This window comes from Castanea sativa, chromosome 3 (genome assembly GCF_040712315.1).
Source record: "Castanea sativa cultivar Marrone di Chiusa Pesio chromosome 3, ASM4071231v1".
Classification (NCBI taxonomy): Eukaryota; Viridiplantae; Streptophyta; class Magnoliopsida; order Fagales; family Fagaceae; genus Castanea; species Castanea sativa.
In genome coordinates, this window is record NC_134015.1 from 43,655,926 (window position 1) to 43,677,337 (window position 21,412).

The window sequence follows — 21,412 nt, forward strand, 5'->3', positions numbered from 1 at the left end:
TTGTGCACCAAAATAAAGAAAAATTTAAGACAATTAGAACTTAATTTTGTAATCTAATTGATCGAATTTCTTTGAGCTTTGGCTTTAAATATATACTAGCATGTAACTCATGCATACGCATGAATGCATTTAAAAATAAATACATTTTTTAATCATAAAAATATACATAATAGGTTGAATTATTAGAAAAAATAAACATAATTAGATGCATATTATAATTCCAGACTAAGTTTAATACTACTTATGATTATTTTTATTCTAATTTTTAATAAAATAGAAAGTGGTGATTTTTGTTGAGTAGATATATGATTGGTTAATATTTCATCAATATTGGGCTCTTAGTATTTTGCATTCATTAATTCACTTAGCACAAAGATTAAAAAACTTTAGTGAACGCATGGCACAAAATTAGCCCACAACTGAAATCTAATTTGTGATATATAAATTCATTTATATATATATATATATATATATTTATATATTGTAGGAGCACAATTTGTACCCGGACCCAAACGAGTGATGGGCTCAGGCCCAAAGAACCTTATACAATGAAATTTGTAGAGTATGAGTTTTAAACCTAAGTTAGGGATATTGGGGAATTGATAAACAAGCTATAAGGCTGCAATCCACGCAAATAAAAGATGAATATGATAAAAAAACTCTCCTCGGATGTAAGCTAAGGACCACTTGTATAACTTTTATTTCTCTAAGCAAAAGATTACAATTTTTTAGTTTCCAAAAGAGATCCCCCCCCCTTCTTTCCTCTCTTCTCCTCTTATATCCTTCTTCTTCTTCCTTATTTCATCCACGTGTAACACAGATTTTCCTCCTAGATACTTGTCTAATCCACCTCCTTCTTAATGTCTTCAAATAATAGCTGGAAGGCTGAATATTACTGTTCAGAGGTCATTTCTCCATTAATGCGGCCAGGGAGGTAGATGCAGGGTCTTTAATGCAGTGGTAGCAGCTTTTTCCTCAGATATTTCTCACACGTTCCTGCTTCTAATGGGTGCTTGGTTCACACCTTTATCCAATAGATTTTCTAAAATTCTGTCTCTAAACCCTTTAGTAAGTCTCATGGCCTTTATTGGGCCTGTCTAAGGAAATACTCCTCCTCGGACAACTCCTCTGCCCCTTGTAGCACGGACTGACTTGTGGACCCTGAAGACTCTGATTGAATAGACTTATACCAACTAAACAGGCCCAAGGCCCAAACGTGCATTTAAGCATTTTCACCCCCACAATAGCCCCTAAAAACTTCATTTTTTCCCCCCATCCGAGGAGAGAAATGGAGTTTTGAACCAACAGCGCATCCTCCGCGCACTTTGCAAACCGCCACATGTGTAGGGGTCCTTTCGTTCCTTCAAAACCGCCTCTGACGCTTCGAAACCCGGAACACTCGCATTAATGACTGCAAGTTACGTCTTGTTCCCCACGTTCAACGGTGAGATACTCATCCAACGGTCCAGGTTCGTTCTAAAAAATTGGGCGGGATAATTCTGATTCGAAACCGCCTCCCACATGCCAAATCGCCTAGGAAACCGTATCTCCATCCATCCTTTCAGAAATCAATCAAATCTAAGAGTTAATCACTATCTTTCCTCTCAAGAAGCTCGTGAAGAATCGCCTAATTATTTCCCGTAAGTTCTCAACTTCCTTTACTTATTTCTCCTCGGCTTCTGTCCTCGGCCTCCATCTAGACCCCTCTCCTTCTCTAAACTTTCATTCTCACTCCCACCAAATGGGTAGATTTAAGTGTTTAGTAGATACCGACACCGGTATGGAGGGTTTTCAGGCCAAATATCAAATTCCCCAAGACGTAGGCTTAAGAAATTGCCCAGTAGAAGCCATAGGTAACGCTAGGAGAGAGGGAGAAGTTATCATCCCCATCATCGCCTTCCTAGAAGGTGGGATGACCCTCCTTATGAAAAACGTAACCAGCGAATACCTACGCAACCATAGGTTATGCCCAGATTAGTGCACGCCAAATGTATTTAGAGTCTTAGGTTGTGTCGATGCTTTAAACGAGCAAATGGGTCTGAACCTCACATGGCACAACATTGTTTACATGTACGAGTGCCATAAGCTTAAAAGCGTAGGATACTACCTCAAATCTAGATCTAGCATTGTTAGGCTCATAGCCTGCCTTCCCAAATCTAACAAAGGCATGAAAGATGACTACCTTATCGCCTTGGGAAACTGGTCTGACGGCCCTCACTGCCCTGTCGAATAGAGAGACCCAAGTGTGACTCCATAGGAGTTAGATTCCCTAACCCGTGACTTAGTCCCATTATCTTTCCCTTTTTTTTGGTTACATTGCATATTATTACACCTTTCTTTGATATTTATTGCTGATTTAACCATGTTCATCTCTTCGGATGTTTTTCACAGATAAACAACACGAACGGCCGCGCCTAAGTCTTTGCAGCGTCGCAGACCTGAATCGCCTTCTCCAATCCGAAGTCTTTGTTAGCGAAGACCTACAAGTGAGAGTAACCCACCTGATATTAGGAAACGATCCTTTATCAGACGACTTCCAAGAGATTGACAACGCGATCACCGCAGGAGACAAACAACGCAAAAGGATAGACGTTTCATGACGAGGCTTCCTTTCTGACCACGAACTCCCAGACGACCCCTCCATCATTCTATACTCTCGCCCCATCGCAGCATTTCCTCTCTCGGCACATTCCCAAACAACAGCCGTCCGAGAAGAACCTGCGTCCTCGCAACAATCGTTGGATGAGGAGATTGACCATTTTCACCTTGAAGAAGCTGAGAGACCTCAAGAGGATCAACTCGTCATCCTCTCGGACGAAGATCACGTGCCCCCAGAAAATTCGGGCATAAAAGGTTTAATAATTGCACAGCCCGACTCTAGCTCCGAAGAATACGACATGTCCACTCTTAGGAAGCTAATGTCCAAGAAGGGCACGAAAGCCTCTAAAAAGGATGCGAGTGAGTCACAGATCCCTCCCCCTTTGCCACCACCCCCTCCTCCCTCTAATCCTAAGATTCCCATTCCGGAGCCTAAGAAGAAGAGGAAAAACGAGGCCGGGGAGGCGGAAATGGAGAGGCAGAAGAAACTAAAGCAGTAACAACAACAACTGAAAGTAAACAAAGGAAAGGGACGTGCCTCTTCGGTAGAGAGTGGGGATAATCGTGACCTGGCCGAGGTACACCGTACACAGGCCAACTGGACTCCCGAACTGAAGCTTGATGGGGCCCCCATCTCCTGTCAATCCAGCATCAGGGCGTTCCAGCAAGGACACGCTTACCACCTGGCTGAGGCTTTGGAACGGCCTCTTCTCCTACCAAAGGACATGGATGCCCTAGATAAGATGACCCAACCACATCTTTTTCACTCTCTCAAAAGGGACTTGGCTTTGGTGAGTGTCTCGTGTTTACCTCTACCTTACTGCTTTCACTACACTTTAACGAAAAAATCGTTCTTATGTACTTTGAATTTGCTTTAACAATAATGCATTTATTTTAATACTTTAACACAGGCCATTCAAGAAGTCTTTGCTGCCAAAAAGTGGGTGGAAGACTCTCGGAAGAAAGCTGCAACTGAACTTGAGGTTAGGCAGGAAACCGAGAAGTCTTTAGACCAAGCTCTTACGGAGAACGAGAACCTAACCAAGCAGCTGGCCAAGGAGAAGAGCGAGAGAGATGGTGCTGAGGCCAGCCTGAAAATGATGAGAACTCAGGTGGAGGGGTAACGCAAACTTCTGCGTCAGAAGAACGAGGACTTGTCCAAAGCCCAACAAGAAAACTCCGACCTGAAGAAGGAGCTTGCTCGAATGAGGGAAGAGGCTCGTACCCTCAAGGAAAGCACGAAGGCTGCGAAGAAGGCTGCTTACAAAGAAGGCGTTGAGGCGACAGAAAATCAACTGACAGAGGAGTTCACTGAGCTATACTGGGAGTACTGCCAACAAGTGTGGAAGGAAGCTCTAAATGTGGCAGGGATTCTCACAACTTCCGAGTTGAGGAAGCCTGAGAACATTTGGCTTCCTCAGGACATCCAAGTGCTCGAAGAGCTTCCTCCTGTCACACCTACCCCCGAGATAGCACCTTCAACGCACCCATCCATGATTCCATTGCCCATTCCAACTCCTAAAGAACCTACTGGTTCTAATAAAGAGAAGGAACAAGGCAACGAAGCTGAGAAGCCTCCGAGCAAGGACGCCGAGCCCAATGTTCCTCCACCTGTGGCCAAAGACAAAGGGAAACAAGTCCAGACCTCATTCGAAGTAGAGCTGAAACAAACAGAGGAGGACAGCAAAGCAAAAGGGGCCACCAGCATTTCCAAGCAGGACCCCCTACCAGGGCTTAAGGCTTAGGCCACTTAGGACCCCTTTTTTGTTTTGTGATGAGTTTTTTGTATTAGGACTTTCATTTTAACTTTTTTTTTTTCAAAATTTTATTTCCAATGTATCCATTGACAAAAATTAATGAGAAATTTGAAAGGTTTGATTTTCAACTGGCTTTCAACCTTCAGCACAACAATACTAATTCGCTTCTCCTTAGCGAAAAATTACATGAGTGGAACAATTAACTCCACCCCCTTAATACATAGTAAAGTCTTTACGACATTTCGATTAACAGTAACTTCAAATAAAAGTACATTTACTTAGTACATATATGTAAATTATGCCTCAAAACCATAATATGTGTAATATAGCAATACACAATCTAAAATTTAATTTTGGATTTAGTTTGGGGCATAAAGCAATCCGTCAAACTTACTGTGGCTCATCAACACATCAACACTCATGTGGTATGGTTTCTGCTAATTTTCTCAAAGTAGAGGGTCCGAAGACCCGACATAACTAAGGTTCTGTTTAACAATCAATAGCATATCAATTTCCACAAGGTATGTGGTCCGAGAACCATGCATGACCAAGTTACATTTAGCAATATCGAATTGAAATGTTAATTTTCCCAAAGTAGAAGGTCCGAGGACTCGACATAACTAAGGTTTTGTTTAACAATCAATAAGATATCAATTTCCACGAGGTATGTGGTCCGAGGACCATGCATGACCAAGTTTCTGTTTGATATTTATGAGTAGCGATTTGAAATGTTAATTTCCCCAAAGTAGAAGGTCCGAGGACCCGACATAACTAAGGTTCTGTTTAACAATCAATAAGACATCAATTTCCAAGAGGTATGTGGTCCGAGGACCATGCATGGCCAAGTTTCTGTTTGATATTTATGAGTAGCGATTTGAAATGATAATTTCCTCAAAGTAGAAGGTCCGAGAACCCGACATAACTAAGGTTCTGTTTAACAATCAATAAGACTTCAATTTCCACGAGGTATGTGGTCCAAGGACCATGCATGACCAAGTTTCTGTTTGATAATTTGAACAACGAACGACAAAAGTGCTTTTATTAATAATAATACCTTTGTAGGTTGTTTACATTCTAATGGCGTTGTACAATTTTTTCATCTAGATCAGCTAAGCGATATGACCTTATGCCTGCTACAAAAATGATCTGATATGGTCCTTCCCAATTTGGTGCTAGCTTTCCCCACGCTGGATTTTTGGAAGTACCCATGACTTTCCTCAACACCAAATCCCCAGGCGCTAGTGGCCTTAGCTTTACATGAGCATCATATCCTTGTTTGAGCTTCTGCTGATAATAAGCCATTTGGACCATGGCGGCCTCTCGCCGTTCCTCAACCAAATCCAGGCTTCTTTCCAAGAGGCCATCGTTATTTCTCGGGCTGAAAGAACTCGTCCTTAAGGTATTACTGCCTCGGCCCCGTAGGTCATGGAAAAGGGTGTTTCTCCCGTGGATCTTCGTGGCATAGTCCGATACGTCCACAAAACGTGTGGCAATTCTTCTACCCATCTACCCTTTGCGACATCTAGCCTCTTCTTAAGTCCACTGACTATAACTTTGTTAACGGCCTCGGCCTGCCCATTTCCCTGAGGATAAGCGGGAGTGGAGTATCTATTTGTAATGCCCAAGTCATTATAATATTTCCTGAAAGCTTTACTATCAAATTGCACGCCATTATCTGAAATAAGTGTGTAAGGTACCCCAAATCTAGTGATAATGTTTTTCCAGATAAATTTCTTGGAGTCCACATCCCTAATATTTGATAAAGGTTCAGCTTCAACCCACTTGGTGAAGTAATCAGTTCCTACGAGTAGCCACCTTTTGTTTACCACAGCTCTCGAAAAAGGCCCAACTATATCCAATCCCCATTGAGCGAATGGCCAAGGACTAGACAAAGGATTAAGGACACCACCAAGCTGATGAATATTGGGAGCAAACCTCTGGCATTGGTCACATTTTCTTGCGTAGTCCTAAGCCTCTCTCTGCATATTGGGTCACCAATATCCCTAAGTCAGAGCTCTATGGGCTAAGGATCTCCCTCCAGTATGGCTTCCACAAATTCCCTCGTGCAGTTCTTCCAAAAGTGCTTCCGTCACTTCAGGTTGTACACACAGCAGGTATGGTCTGGAAAAGGAGCGTTTATACAACTTCTGATTCTCGGACAACCAGAATCAAGGCGCCTTTTGACGAATTTTATCTGCTTCAGACTTCTCCTCGGGCAGAACATCAATTTTTAGAAAAGAAACCACGGGGTCCATCCAACTAGGTCCGGGCCTTATCAGATGTATATGGACTACACTTGTGGTGGTTAAAGTCGGTTTCAACAAATCTTCGACGAGGACAATCCGAGGCAAACACTAAGTCGAGGATGTCGCCAAAGTGGCCAACGAGTCTGCATGCGTGTTTCCACTTCTAGAAACGTGCGAAAGGATAAAAGAATCAAACTCGGATTGTAAACATTTAACCTGGGTCAAGTACTCTTGCATTCTTGGATCCCTAGCCTCCATGGTCCCCGTCACTTGGCCCACAACTAATTGAGAATCCGAGGACATATGAACTGCCTTTTCCCCCATTCTCCGTACCATATCCATACCGACTAAGACAGCTTCGTACTCAGCCTCGTTATTAGTGGCCGAGAATGCTAATCTCAATGATTTCTCAAAGGTAATTCCCTCAGGGGATACCAAAACAAGTCCAACGCTAGATCCCCTTTGGTTTGCTGCCCCATCAACATACGCTTTCCAAATCGGAGGTCCTTTGCCTGTGATCATGCCAACTGATTTTTCATCCATGTGTGATTCCTTCGCAGTTTCTTCTAACGATGGTTCGGCGAATTCTGCCACTAAATCAGCGAGAACCTGGCCTTTCACCGAGGTGCGCGGCATATATTTGATATCGAAAGCTCCTTAAATAGTTCCCCACTTGGCTACCCTCCCCGAGTAGTCAGCACTTCGTAATACTGACTTGAAAGGCAGTTGAGTCAAAACCACGACGATGTGGGATTGGAAGTAGTGAGGAAGCTTTCGTGTAGCATGGACTACGGCAAGAATTGCCTTCTCCAAAGGGAAATAACGCACCTCAGCTTCATTCAAAAATTTGCTGACATAATAAACCAGTCTTTGGACCCCACCGTTGTCCCTTATCAGAACTAGGCTGACTGCATGGATAGCTATAGCTAGGTATACAAACAGGATTTTATCGACCTCTAGCTTAGACATAATAGGTGGCCAGGCAAGATATTCCTTAAGTTGCTAAAAAGCTAAAGCGCACTCCTCGGACCATTGGAATCCTTTCCATTTATTTAACAATCGAAAAAAAGGTCTACATCTATCAGTGGACCGAGAGATAAATCTGCTGAGAGCAGCAATCATCCCGATCAATTTCTGAACTTCCTTCGGATTTCGAGGTGGTTGCAAGCCTTGAATGGCTCTGACCTGTGCCGGATTTACCTCTATTCCTCTATGAGTCATCATGTAGCCTAGGAACTTTCCAGAGCCCACCCTAAAAGAACACTTTGAGGCGTTAAGGCGCATCTTGTACTTCCTAAGTGTTTGAAATGTGTTGTCCAAATCTTTCACATGCATAGGTACTATCTTACTCTTCACTACCATATCATCCACATATACCTCAATAGTCTTCCCAAGCTGAGATTTGAACATCCTGATCATCATCCTTTGGTAAATAGCCCCTGCATTTTTCAAACCGAATGGCATCACTTTATAGTGATAATTCACCGTAGGAGTAATGAAGGCAGTCTTTTCCTGATCACCCAACGCCAAAGGTATTTGGTGATAACCTTGGAAGGCATCTAAAAAACTCATCCGAGAATGCCCAACCGTAGCATCCACTAGTTAATCGATGCGAGGCATCGGGAACGAGTCTTTTGGGCAAACTTTGTTCAGGTCTGTGAAGTCTACACATACTCTCCACTTTCCGCTTTTCTTTTTTACTACGACAGTGTGTGCCAACCATTCTGGGTAGAAAACTTCTTTAATAGCTCCAGCCCTTTTGAGCTTGAGCACTTCTTCCTTGATGGCCTTGGTATGTTCTCTCGAAGAACGCCAAGGCGATTGCCTCCTGGGAATAACGGCAGGGTTGACGTTCAAATGATGGCAAATGAAACTTGGGTCAACCCCCGGAGCCTCATAGGGATCCTAGGCAAAAATATTGATATTGTTTTTCAAAAACATCACCAATTCCATCTTCTCTTGGTGTAGTAACCGTATCCCAGCTTGAAAGAACCTTTCGGGGTCATCATTTATGAGAAATCTTTCCAAATCTTCACACGTAGCCTCCTCTGCTGTCACTGCACCGGGCGCATCCAGAGTTGTTAATTGCTATAAGTCTTCTACAGCCGAGGTTAAGGATTCTGATTTGGCTTGATGCAGCACCGCGGCCGATATACATTGCCTTGCTACTGATTGGCTACCAAGAATTTCTTCAATCAATCCACCCGAGGGAAATTTCACTTTAACATGTAAAGTTGAGGAGACAGCACCCAAAGCATGCAGCCAAGGCCTGGTGACGATAGCCGTGTATGGAGAATATGCGTCAACCACAATGAAATCTACATTGACCATTTCCGAGCCCGACTGTACAAGCAATCAAATTTGTCCCTTTGGTATGACAGCCTTCCCTTCAAAGCTTATCAACGGCGAATCATAGGGAGTGAGATCCTCCAGCTCTAACTTAAGCCCCTTAAATAAGTCAAGGTACATAATATCCGCACCGCAACCCTGATCGACCATCACCCTCTTGACGTCATAATTCCCTATCCTCAATGTGACCACCAGGGCATCATCATGTGGTTGAATAGTCCCAACTTTATCCTCATCAAAGAATCCCAAAATAGGCGTACTCCCTTTGATCCTTTTCGGCCTCGAGCCAGACTACTCGGCCTGGGAATGTGACACTGCCATCACCCTTGTAGGACAGGAACCGGTCCTGCCAGGTGCAGCGAAGATGACATTAATCGTTCCCAAGGGCGGCTGAGATGAGTTGTTCTTATAATTATTTTAACCTGAATGATTTCATTGTCCGTTGGGTTGATACATGTGCTGCTTCAATTTCCCCTCACTAACAAGCTGCTCTAAATGGTTCCAAAGGGTCTGACAATTCACGGTAATATAACCCACATCCTGATGATACTGGCAGAAAAGGTTCTGATTCCGTTTCGTAAGGTCCCCCGCCATCTTACTAGGCCATTTGAAGTAGGGTTCCTTACGGACTTTCACCAACAATTGGTGTACTGGTTCTCGGAATACGGTATTAACTACTTGAGGAGCGGCTGAACCAGATTTCCCAGAGAAATCTCTCATCGGCTTATTGTTATGGTACCTGTCTGACCTGAAATCTCTTCTCTCCTGGGGGATAACCTTCGCCTTACCCTTACCTTGTTGTTAATCTTCCTTAACCTTTTTGTACTCGTCGATGCGATCCATGAGGCGATGTACACTCCGCACGGGCTTTTTGGTCAGAGATTTCCTTAAATCATGATCAGTCAGGAGGCCCACTTTGAAAGTGTTAATCACCACTTCATCAAAATCTCCGTCGATTTCATTAAATATTTCCCAGTATCTGTCAGAATACGCTTTCAAAGTCTCACCCTCCCTCATGACCATAGATAACAATGAATCCAAAGGCATGTAATGAATCGAGATGCGAATGCCCTAGTGAGTTCCATGAAAGAATTGACAGACCTCGACTTTAATCCATTAAACCATCTCATAGCAACGGGTCCTAGGCTAGAGGGAAAGACTTTGCACATCAAGGTTTCGTTCTGAGAATGTACCGCCATCCTCTGATTAAAATGGCTCACGTGTTCGACTGGGTCTGTCCTGCCATTATAGATGGTGAAGGTGGGCTGAGTGAACCGCCGTGGGAGCATTCCCTTCTCGATCCTACGTGAAAAGGGTGACTTGGAGAGTTGGTACAATGCTTGACTCATAGCATCGTTTTCCAAGCCCTTAGAGGGAAACTTCTTATGCTTATGACTTGGAAGCTCATCCTCCTTGTAAGAGAAGGTTTCGCTAGGGGGAGTCTTGGATCTTGGACTGTAACTGCTTCCCTGGGACCCCCTAGAGGAAGGGTTGGACGGAGGTGAAGCCCGCCCTCGTCTGACGCGGCATAGCTTTTTCTTCAGGTGGTTAATTTTCCTCTGCATGGCCCTAGCATCATCATCATGGGTGGCCCTGCTCCCACCACGCGAATGGCTTGCATTAGGGTATACTGTATGCACGCTTCCCTCTCGATCCCTCCGACGCTCAAGACGCTCAAAATGATCTTCGCCCTGGGACCCCTGAGACTCTAAATGATGCGAACCTAAGCCTGCCATAATGTTCTAATTCCTTCAACACTAGATTTTCCACAGATGGCGCCAATTGTAGGAGCACAATTTGTACCCGGACCCAAACGAGTGATGGGCTCAAGCCCAAAGAGCCTTATACAATGAAATTTGTAGAGTATGGGTTTTAAACCTAGGTTAGGGATATTGGGGAACTGATAAACAGGCTAGAAGGCCGCAATCCACTCAAATAAAAGATGAATATGATAAAAAACTCTCCTCGGACGTAAACTGAGGACCACTTGTATAACCTTTCTTTTTCTAAGAAAAAGATTACAATTTTTTAGTTTCCAAAAGAGATCCCCCCCCTTCTTTCCTCTCTCGTCCTCTTATATCATTCTTCTTCTTCCCTGTTTCATCCACGTGTAACACAGATTTTCCTCCTAGATACTTGTCACATCCACCTCCTTCTTAAAGTCTTCAAATAATAGCTAGAAGGCTGAATATTACTGTTCAGAGGTCATTTCTTCATTAATGCGGTGGTAGCAGCTTTTTCCTCAGATATTTCTCATACGTTCCTACTTCTAATGGGTGCTTGGATCACGCCTTTACCCAACAGATCTTCCAGAATTCTGTTTCTAAACCATTTAGCAAGTCCCATGGCCTTTACTAGGCCCGTCCGATGAGATACTCCTCCTCGGACAACTCCTCTGCCCCTTGTAGCGCGGATTGACCTGTGGGCCCTGAAGACTCTAATTGAACAGACTTATACCAACTAACCAGGCTCAAGGCCCAAACGTGCATTTAAGCATTTTTACCCCCTATATATATATTAATAGGTAAATCTTCGAGAAAATTAAATTAGATTCTGTAATTAAAGTCTAATTTTGCGTTATGTGCCTTAAATTATTTATTTGTAGAAAGAATTTTATATCTTACTTTTGGAGTCAAATGTGGGATCATATTATAAATATCCACCCGAGTAAGTTATTACGTTCAAAAACCAAAGAGTCTAGAATTAATGAACTTAATTTTTTTTTTAAATGGACCATTTAAATTTTCTACCTAATAATATCCTTATAAGACTTTTTAAAGAGTTAGAAAAATATAGGAATAACTATCAATAATATTTAAATTTATATGTAAGAATTATACTATGCATCTTAATGTATATCTTTTAATTATATCCATACATATGTATGGAGTTACAAGCTAGTGTGTGTGTGTGTGTGTGTGTGTGTGTGTGTGTAAAGTTTAGAGAAAATTAAATTCGAATTTGAAATTCGAATCTAGTTTTGCGCCATGTGTCTAAATTTATGTGGGGACCACACCATAATTATCCACTTAAGTTTGTATCATGTGTTCACTTAAGTTTTTTTATCTTTGTGCCAAGTGAGTTAATGAATGCAAAATACTAAAAATCTAATATTAATTAATAAATTATATAAAAAAAATCAATCACATATTCACATATACTCAATAAAAATCACCACACAATAAAGATCATCCCACATTCTATCTTATTTAAAATTAGAAGAAGAAAAAAATAATCATAAGTTGTATTAAATTTAGGTAAAAATTTTAATATGTGACCAATTTCATGTAATCTTTTTAAAATAAGTTGACTAATTATTTATATTTTTATGATAAAAATTATATTTAATTTTATATGTATCTATACATATGCATGTGTTACATGCTATTTTTTTTTAATAATATGACTAATTATTTATATTTTTATAATAAAAATTGTGTTTAATTTTAAATGCATCCATGTGTTTGCATGGGTTATATGCTAATTTATATATATTGTATATAATAATTGGTGAAGTTAAGAGAAACTCAAATTAAAATTTTAAATTAAAATTCTAATTTTGCACCATGTGTTCTAAATTATTTATTCTTAAAGCGTTTTATTTCTTAATTTTAGAATCAAATGTGAAACCACATCATAAATATTCATCTAAGTGAGTTATTAAGTACAAAAACTAAAGAGTATCGAATAAATGAATTGTAAAAAAAAAAAAAAAAATATATTTCACAATAAAAAAATAGACAAATTACATTTTATACCTAATAATATTCTTACAAAATTTTTTAAAGAGTTAACAAAACATAAAAATGACTATCAATAATAATTAAATTATATATGTATGAATTATATTACGCACCTTATTGTATATCTTTAAGTGTATCCATGCATATGCATGAAGTTACAAGTTAGTCTATATATATAAAAATAGGTAAAGCTAAGAGAAACTCAAATTAGAATTCCAAATTAGAGTTCCAATTTTGTGCCATATGTCCTAAATTATTTATTCTTAAAGAGTTTTATTTCTTAATTTTAGAATCAAATGTGGGACCACATCATAAATATTCATCCAAGTGAGTCATTAAGTATAAAAATCAAAGAATCTAGAATAAATGAATCGTAAAAAAAAAAAGTGCTTCACAATAAATTTTTTTTTTTTTAAATGAACAATTTACATTTTATACCTAATAATATCCTTACAAATTTTTTTAAAGAGTTTACAAAATATAAAAATGACTATAAATAATATTTAAATTATATATATAGGAATTATATTGTGCATCTTATTGTATATTTTTAAGTATATCCATGCATGTGCATGGGGTTATAAGCTAATATATATTAATAAGTATAACTGAAAGAAAATTCAAATAGATTGCAAATTGGACTTTAATTCGAGTCTAATTTTGTATCATGTGTCTCATCTAATCTAAGTTTTAAATTTTTGTGCTAAGTGAGTTAATTTAGTGTAAAAATTGGATTTTAATTAGAATTTTATTTTACATCACGTGTCCCATTTAATTTTTTTAAAACTTTTTTGTGTCAAGTGAGTTAATTTAGTATTAAAAATGAGAAGTCCAATAGAAGTAAACCTAAGTAATATATATATAACAAACAAAGCTTTGAGAAAATTCTATTAGAATTAAAATTAGATTTTGCCTTGTTAGCTTTTCATACAAATTAAATTGTTTAGATTTTTGCTGTTATTTTTTTTCTAAACTAATGAGTGTATTTGTTTTTATTTATTTATTATTATTTCTATTTACATATTTTTTATGCGAAAATCTTGAATGTAACAAATTGTAATTGAGCTAAACGATCTAATGCACCTATCACCATTCAATTTAAGAGATACTATTAAACCAATTTATTCTTTTATTTTGTGTTGTATTTAGTAGAATTTCATGGACAGTGATGGTGAATTGATATTGTATACGTAGTGTCCAATAGTGATTTTCAAAATTATATACATAACAACAGTGTAATAAGAAACTTAACGTAACTAATACCATTAAAATTGCAAGGGAAAATCATTTTAGTACCTCCAATTGTCCTGATCGAACTAATGTCTTAGATATTTAATAACCTAAACTAACATCAATATTACCATTATAATTTATTATTCGTGTGCTTAAGCACGAGTTATATACTAGTTTGTTTTATAACTAGTACATTAAAATTTTCATTTTATCAATATTTTATTATAGTATTATATAATTGATATCAAAGATGTGATGCGATTAAAAATATATGTATGAAATTATTTGTAAGTTGAAGGAAAATTGTGTATAGAGAGAGATTCATGTGATTGTTTAGTATGGATTTCTGCAATTCATTAAAAAATAATAAAAAAGACGTATACAAATTCAAGTTAACAAGTGGCATTGTGAATAGACTTTAAGATTTACACGTGATCTTGTTTCCCTAGCATCATAGATGAAAAATTTTGTATGCGCCAGGCGCATGAGCCTTTCCCCTCAGATGGCCAAGCCCCACACTTGTGGGGTCCATCTGTCAGTGAGAGAGATATCTCATGCGCCAGGCGCATGAGATACTCTCTCCATCATAGAGTAATTATGAGTGCTTTCATTCTGCTCAACCATTCAGACTTCAAGCTTTTTTTTACTACCTTGGTTTGGTTTTTTAACAAAGAGTTAAATTAATGGGGTGCTGAGTCATCAATTTAAAATAGGAGAACATCAAAGGCATAGTTAGACTTAGACTGAGGGAGAGTAAGACCAAACTTAAGACAATTAGAGCTCTAATTGTCTCAATTGGATGGGAAGAGTTGGGAGGACCATCCTCCAGGAGGTTCTAGTAATTTCTCCCATGTCATTACTCCTTATATATAGCAACTCAACCAAACTCCAGAAAAAAAATCTAGCAATTAAATATGTAGTACTGGCAAATACCAGACCCAGCTACCAAAGTTCAAACCTCAAACAACACAAACACATCATTCTAACTCTAACCAAACATCTGGCTAGGCCATAGAAAAAGGAAAGGAGAAAATGATACCAGCATGCATTCATCACCTCACAACCCAACCAGCTTGGCTTCTATTTCTCTCATTCATAGGTTTTCTTTCCTTTCTCAAACACTCAATCTCTATTCTCAAATGGGTCTTCATCACATTTCTCAGACCCCCAAAAGACCTCAAGAAATATGGTTCATGGGCTCTTGTCACTGGAGCCACAGATGGTATTGGAAAAGCCTTTGCTTACCAACTTGCCAGGAAAGGCCTAAACCTAATACTAGTCAGCCGAAACTACAATAAGCTCAGAACTGTTTCAAAGGAAATTCAAGCTGATTTTCCATACACCCAGATAAAGATTATTCCTTTAGATTTCTCTGGCAACATCTCAGCTGGTGTTCGTCTAATAGAGGAAGAGATCAAAGGGTTGGACGTTGGCATTTTGATAAACAATGTGGGGATAACTTACCCTTCAGCGATGTATTTTCATGAGGTGGATGAGAAGGTGTGGATGAACATTGTTAAGGTGAATCTAGAAGGGACTACTAAGGTCACAAAGGCTGTCCTGCCAGGAATGATTCAAAGGAAGAGAGGAGCCATTGTGAATATTGGATCTGGAGCAGCCATTGTTGTGCCTTCCCATCCTCTTTTCACAATCTATGCTGCTACAAAAGCGTAAGCATATATCAAACTTTCTCTTTCTACTCTTTGTTTTTTTTAAAGCATGGCTGCCTCTTATTATACTATTTTACAAGTACAGACTGTACAGTATAAATCTTCTTTGTTTTTTTTTGTTTTTTGTTTTTTTTTTCAAATAATCCAGTAATTATAACGAGGTAGGATTTAAACTATTGAGATTTCTGTTAAAAACACGATATGTGATTTGAATTACAAGCCCCTAATAAATACTTAAAAATTAAATAGTAAATAATTTGTAAGATAATTATAGTAAACTTTTTTTCTATAATTATTGTAAAATTTATAATACTCGAATATCATGATTTAGCTAATTAGAGGAAATATTAATTGAAAAAATGAATACATTATGGTAGAGTAGACTGGTAGAGTAGTGTAGTAGGTTGTTTATTTGTTATTTGGTAGGTAAGGTGCATGACAAAATTTAATCTGAAAATTTAATGCAAACAGAATTGTCATTAAAACCACCGATCAGATCCACTTAAACCATTTTCATACTCTAGGTTTTTTTTTTATTTTATATATATATAAAAAACGATAGGATGATAGAAATTTTATTGTCATATTGAGATGAACTTGCCATCTCTTTGAAATAATTGATAAAATTTAAATTTTATACTTCTTGATTCAGTGGCGGCTTCAGTAGTTTTTTTTGGAGTGGTCATTAAAAAACTTAAATTATATAAAATCTAATAAAAAGTGAACTTTATACATTAACAAAAAAAAAAAACACACACACACACACGCAAATACATAAAATCTTACAATTTTTTTCTACAAAATTTGAAATTGTTATATGATAGTTTCACTATCAATGTTGCAAGATATATCTTTTCAAAAATGTAGTTAAATAAAAGTTTTCTTGGACTTTTTATTTTTATTTTTAAGGACCTAATATATTGTTAAGAGAACCAAAGTTTAAGAACAAAATTTGGCTACAAACTTAGTTGCAGTCACTTTCACTAAATGAAATAATATTGTTATATATTTTGAAAATCTAATTGATGAATTACATGTTCTCAATGTTCTTAAAAAATGTCAAAATTTCATATTAATCGGATGTTATTTACTATTTAATCCATAAAATTATTTTTTATGTATAATTTAGACTACAAAAACTCAAAATTTAAATATTTGATTAACGACATAACTATTGATCTTTTATCTTCTTGAAATTTTGCAAGTGTGGAAGATTTAAGAAGAAAATGTAATTAAACGGTGGATTTGTTAAAATTCACATTCAATAAAAAAAAAATCTTGCATAGAGTTGTAGCCTTAGTTTACAACCAAACTTATTACCAAATTTTGTCTAAAATTTAATTATGTTGGGCTTAAAAAAATTTAGGATGATCACAAAGTTCTTTCAAGGATAAAAAAAAGTCATAAATTTTTAAAATTTATACATAATAATTGTTTTTTTTCCCATGTCAAGGGCGGCTCTACATATATTCAATTTACAGAATACATTGCATTAATATTCAAAGCATATTTTTTCTAATATATATATTGTATCAACTATACTTTATTAGAAAATAATTAGAATATTTTAAGAAAAGTCTGAGACTAACACTCATAAGTCTCATCTACTATATATTTCCATTTTTCACTTAACCAAAGAACAAATTGTAAAAATTTTCCACGAAATGCACGGGTCTGTGACTAATTATAGTAGTTTGTAAGCCCTTGTAGATCTATTAGGTTAATTAATATTTCAGTACAAACTAGTGGAAAAAAAGATTTAAAAGGGTAATTTAGCAAATTAAATGGAGAAAGGGCAAAAATGAGAATTAACTTATATTTTTTTTAAGAAGAAACTAGAAATTTTATTCAGAAAAAGACAAATTTGCCTGATAAGTAGCAAATGTGTGAGATGAAACATCTTCTATCTACACTGAGAAACTAGTGACATGACATGTATGACTTACACGTGAGTATTAATTAATCTTAAGCTAACAGCCACTAAGAATATGGGGGTAAATATTTGATGCAATCATGCAATGGAGTAGTAATATTATAAATATTCATAATTTGAGATGCAAAGCCGTATCTTATAATATAGGGTGAATTTGTACAAAAATTTTATATATCGGCAAACAAACTTTGGTCAGTTGATTCTCAAAAAAAAAAAAAAAAAACCTTTGGTCACTTGCCACACGAGTCTCGCATGCCCCTGCCACAATAAATAAAGAGCCCATTCCTTTTGCCGCCTTAGCTACCCAATAGAAATTGCCACGATACCAGTGATACATCAAATTCAAAGAAATGTGAAAAGTGGATTATAAATATGAGAAATACTAATGGATGTCATCATGATAATAGTTAAAAATCTATTTTTAAAAAAATTATGGGAAAAGAAGAAAAAATAATTAATGTTATAACAATTTTTTTTTAATTTCTCATAAAAGTAGTGTCAAAACTTTTCTAAAATGGATTGTTAACTATTATTTTAAGAGCACTCGTTTGCATGACCCTATAAATGTCATATCTAATTAATGTCAACGGCAAAATATAACCTAACTAACAACAAGAGTCTATAGAGAACTTTTGTATACAAATCTTACCTTATGAAAATAGTATTCTTCTTCTTTATAAGAATAGTGTTAAGTGTGGAAAAAAGAAATTTATAGTTAGGGAGATGTCAACATATGATGGTGTTAGGTAATTAATTTAACTGATGATATTTTCATATATATTGTATAAAGAAGGTTTTATTTTTTTTAAAAAGAAAGAAAATGAAAAAAGACCTCAAACAATATATTCGATAGGCCTAATGTAGTGACCAAAAAGGTCAAGAGGTGCGGCCACGTGGACGGGTGTGGGTGCAATGAGGTGATGATTTGCAATCTATGGTACCGCATATTGCCTAGGTGTGGTAAAGGAGAAAATTTTATATGTGAGTTGAATATCCAAAATGTTAATAATAAATTTTCCCTTACTTGGTGCTACAGAAAAACAAATCCATGAAATGTATGAGCCATAAAGATGACAATATTGTTAATACGAAGATTAAGACATTACATATGGTATCAATCCCTTTCTTAGAGCTTGGGAGAAATAAAACTGTGAGTAGTATGAGTCCCAAATCGAACAATAGTTGAAATTAAACTTAAGAGTTATGTTTTCTATTACGGTATCCTTCTCTTGATTTTTTTTTAATGGCAGTTATATCGACAAGTTATCAAAATCTCTAGATGTGGAGTACAAGCATAATGGAATTGACGTGCAATGTCAGGTACCACATTCTCAATTTCTCATGGCCTTTCAAAAAAAAAAACTTTATTTTTTGAGTGAATGAAAAAATGAAGTGTTTAACAATCCACTAAAAAAGAGTTTTAAGAAGTCCTTAAAGTTGAAAATAGTTTTAAGGTTAAAGTTAATTTTAAAAAAATAAATAAATTTACAATTCATATATACTTTATTAATTTAGAATTTTATCATACTATTAAGTGTAATTAATTTGGCAAATACTCAAAACACTAAAAATCTTTTCAATTAAATTTTATATCAAAATAACTTTAATGAATGGTCTTATATCATAAGAATTCTATAAAGTAGGATCATAGGATCTTACATTCCATTATCTAGGATTGCCATTCCATTATCTAGGATTGCAATTCCATGCTGATCCTACCCTCATGAAATATTCTACATCGATCTTAATGGGTTTTTTTTTTTTTTTTTGGGATAGGATCGTTGGATTTTAAGATTCTAAGATCTAGGATCAGGATTTTGACAACCATGGTTTACATAATTCTAATTATTATTATTTTCAATTCATTATTTTTACTGGACCTTAGTCGCGTGTTGTATGGGTGTGTGTTGAGCCTCACATCAAGTAAATATCGAATAAATATGAGCTTTATTAACAACTACAAGGAGACTGAACTAAGACTCGTTCTTCTTGCTTTTTATTTTTGTAAATATTACATAAAATTTAGCATTTCAAAATTTCAAATGGCAGGTGAGGTGGTTGCGAAATCACAAGCAAAAATTGAGCCTAAAAAGATGACTTTAGAAAAGATTTTTTTTTTTTTTTTTTTTTTTTAAAGCTATAACACCACATAGGGCTGCTGTTTGTCATGGTAATTCATTTGACATGTCTAAGAAGGCTCATTGACTCATTGGCTCAGGTACCATTATATGTTGCCACAAAAATGGTGTCCAAAGTGGCTGCAATTGAGAGATCATCGTTGTTTATACCATTGGCAGATGATTATGCAGGAGCTGCAGTTCACCAAATTGGGTATGAAGCACGGTGTACTCCCTACTGGGCTCACTCACTACAATGGTGCTTTGCTCGCTTGCTTCCGGAGGCTCTTCTTGATTCTTGGCGTCTTTCTATTGGTATTCAGAGGAGGGGACAAGTCATTGCATGAAGGAATTTTCTGTCTTACTTTGTCAATGGCGTTGAACAATAACATGCAATTTCTTTTATTGGAAGAATATGCAAAAATATTATTGAAGTTTGTAGATGTTACAGATCGAAATATAGCATAATTACAAAGAACAATGACTATATTATATAGATTAATGTTAAAATGAAAATTAAATTCAGTAAGATTTTTTACTGATCGATAGAAATCATTTTCAACCATGATCATGCAAATGATGTCACAGAGACAAATGTTAAATTTGTTATTGTTTTATGCATTGTCAAAGGAGTACGTGCCATCATTAATTTTGTGTATCTATCATTTTTAAGAATTCAACTTTTATAATATACAAACAAAAATCTAACCCCAAACTTAAATTAAAAACAGTCCAACCAAAATTATAAAAGGAGAACCTTACCGATAGCAGCCCTCTAATCTCTCTATCTTCGCCTTATGGGATTTCTGTCTAGTGGTTTTGGTTGTTTGATGATGGTGGTAGGCTGGTGATATCTCTCTGGACTCACGGAATATTGAATCTTGTTTTTTTTTTTCTTGATTTGACTTAGTTTATTCCTATTATTGTGTTTTTTTTTTTTTTTAGTGAAATGATTTAAAACCAAATCGTAAACCATGTGTGTAATGGATGATATCATAATAGATTTTTCCATTAAAAAAAAATAATAATAAATTTGGGTTATAAAATCTTATGGCCTGTTTGGTATGTGTATTTAAACAACAATTTTCAATTTTTTTGAAAATAAGTGTGGGTAAAAAAGTGTGTAAAAATACATATAATATTGTTTAAAAACTGAAAATATGTGTTTAAGTTGATGTACCAAACAGACCTTAGCTTCAAACGAACTTGAAATGGCTTAGGCCTTGAAATTCTTTCCAAAGTTGTTGGTCTGAATTTTATTTTTTTCATTTCGTTCGGCCATTATATTCCTTTTCTCTGTGTGGTTGGTAGTTGTTAACCTAAATAGTAAGTGGCTCTTGTGGTCTAGCTAGAAACACATCTTAGTTTTCCGAAGATACCAATGTTTTGAGTTTTCGTACTTACAGACATTACGACAAAGCTATACACAATCGTAACACATCTTTGAACAATATCATGGATCTCTATCGATTATTACAGATAATGGCTGTGAATTCTTCAGTATTTTATGCCCCGGATTCCATCAATGGGCCCAAACCCAAGGGCAGAGTTTGGATTTTTATATTGGACTAGAAGGGCTGCGAGAGGCAGAGTATGTGCAAATACTCTTTAAATGGATTAGTAAACACAATTTGTAATTGGCCAGATAATTATAGTTTCAAAATCATACAATTTTCGTAACCCATAAAAAGCAAATCACATAATAGAAATAAATTATGTATTTCCTAGATAGTTTGCTTTTTTGTTTTTCTTTTTAATAGGAAAAG

General features: G+C 36.5%; 1 protein-coding gene across 1 annotated transcript; it reads left to right on the top strand.

Annotated features, from left to right (window-relative positions):
* The first annotated feature begins 14,824 nt into the window (after window positions 1-14,824).
* On the top strand, window positions 14,825-20,156 carry LOC142629692 (very-long-chain 3-oxoacyl-CoA reductase-like protein At1g24470). Its single transcript, XM_075803732.1, has 3 exons — window positions 14,825-15,596; window positions 18,780-18,849; window positions 19,748-20,156. Exons 1-3 carry the CDS (start codon window positions 14,959-14,961, stop codon window positions 19,991-19,993), a joined length of 954 nt encoding a protein of 317 aa, XP_075659847.1. The 5' UTR covers window positions 14,825-14,958; the 3' UTR covers window positions 19,994-20,156.
* Window positions 20,157-21,412: the final 1,256 nt, after the last annotated feature.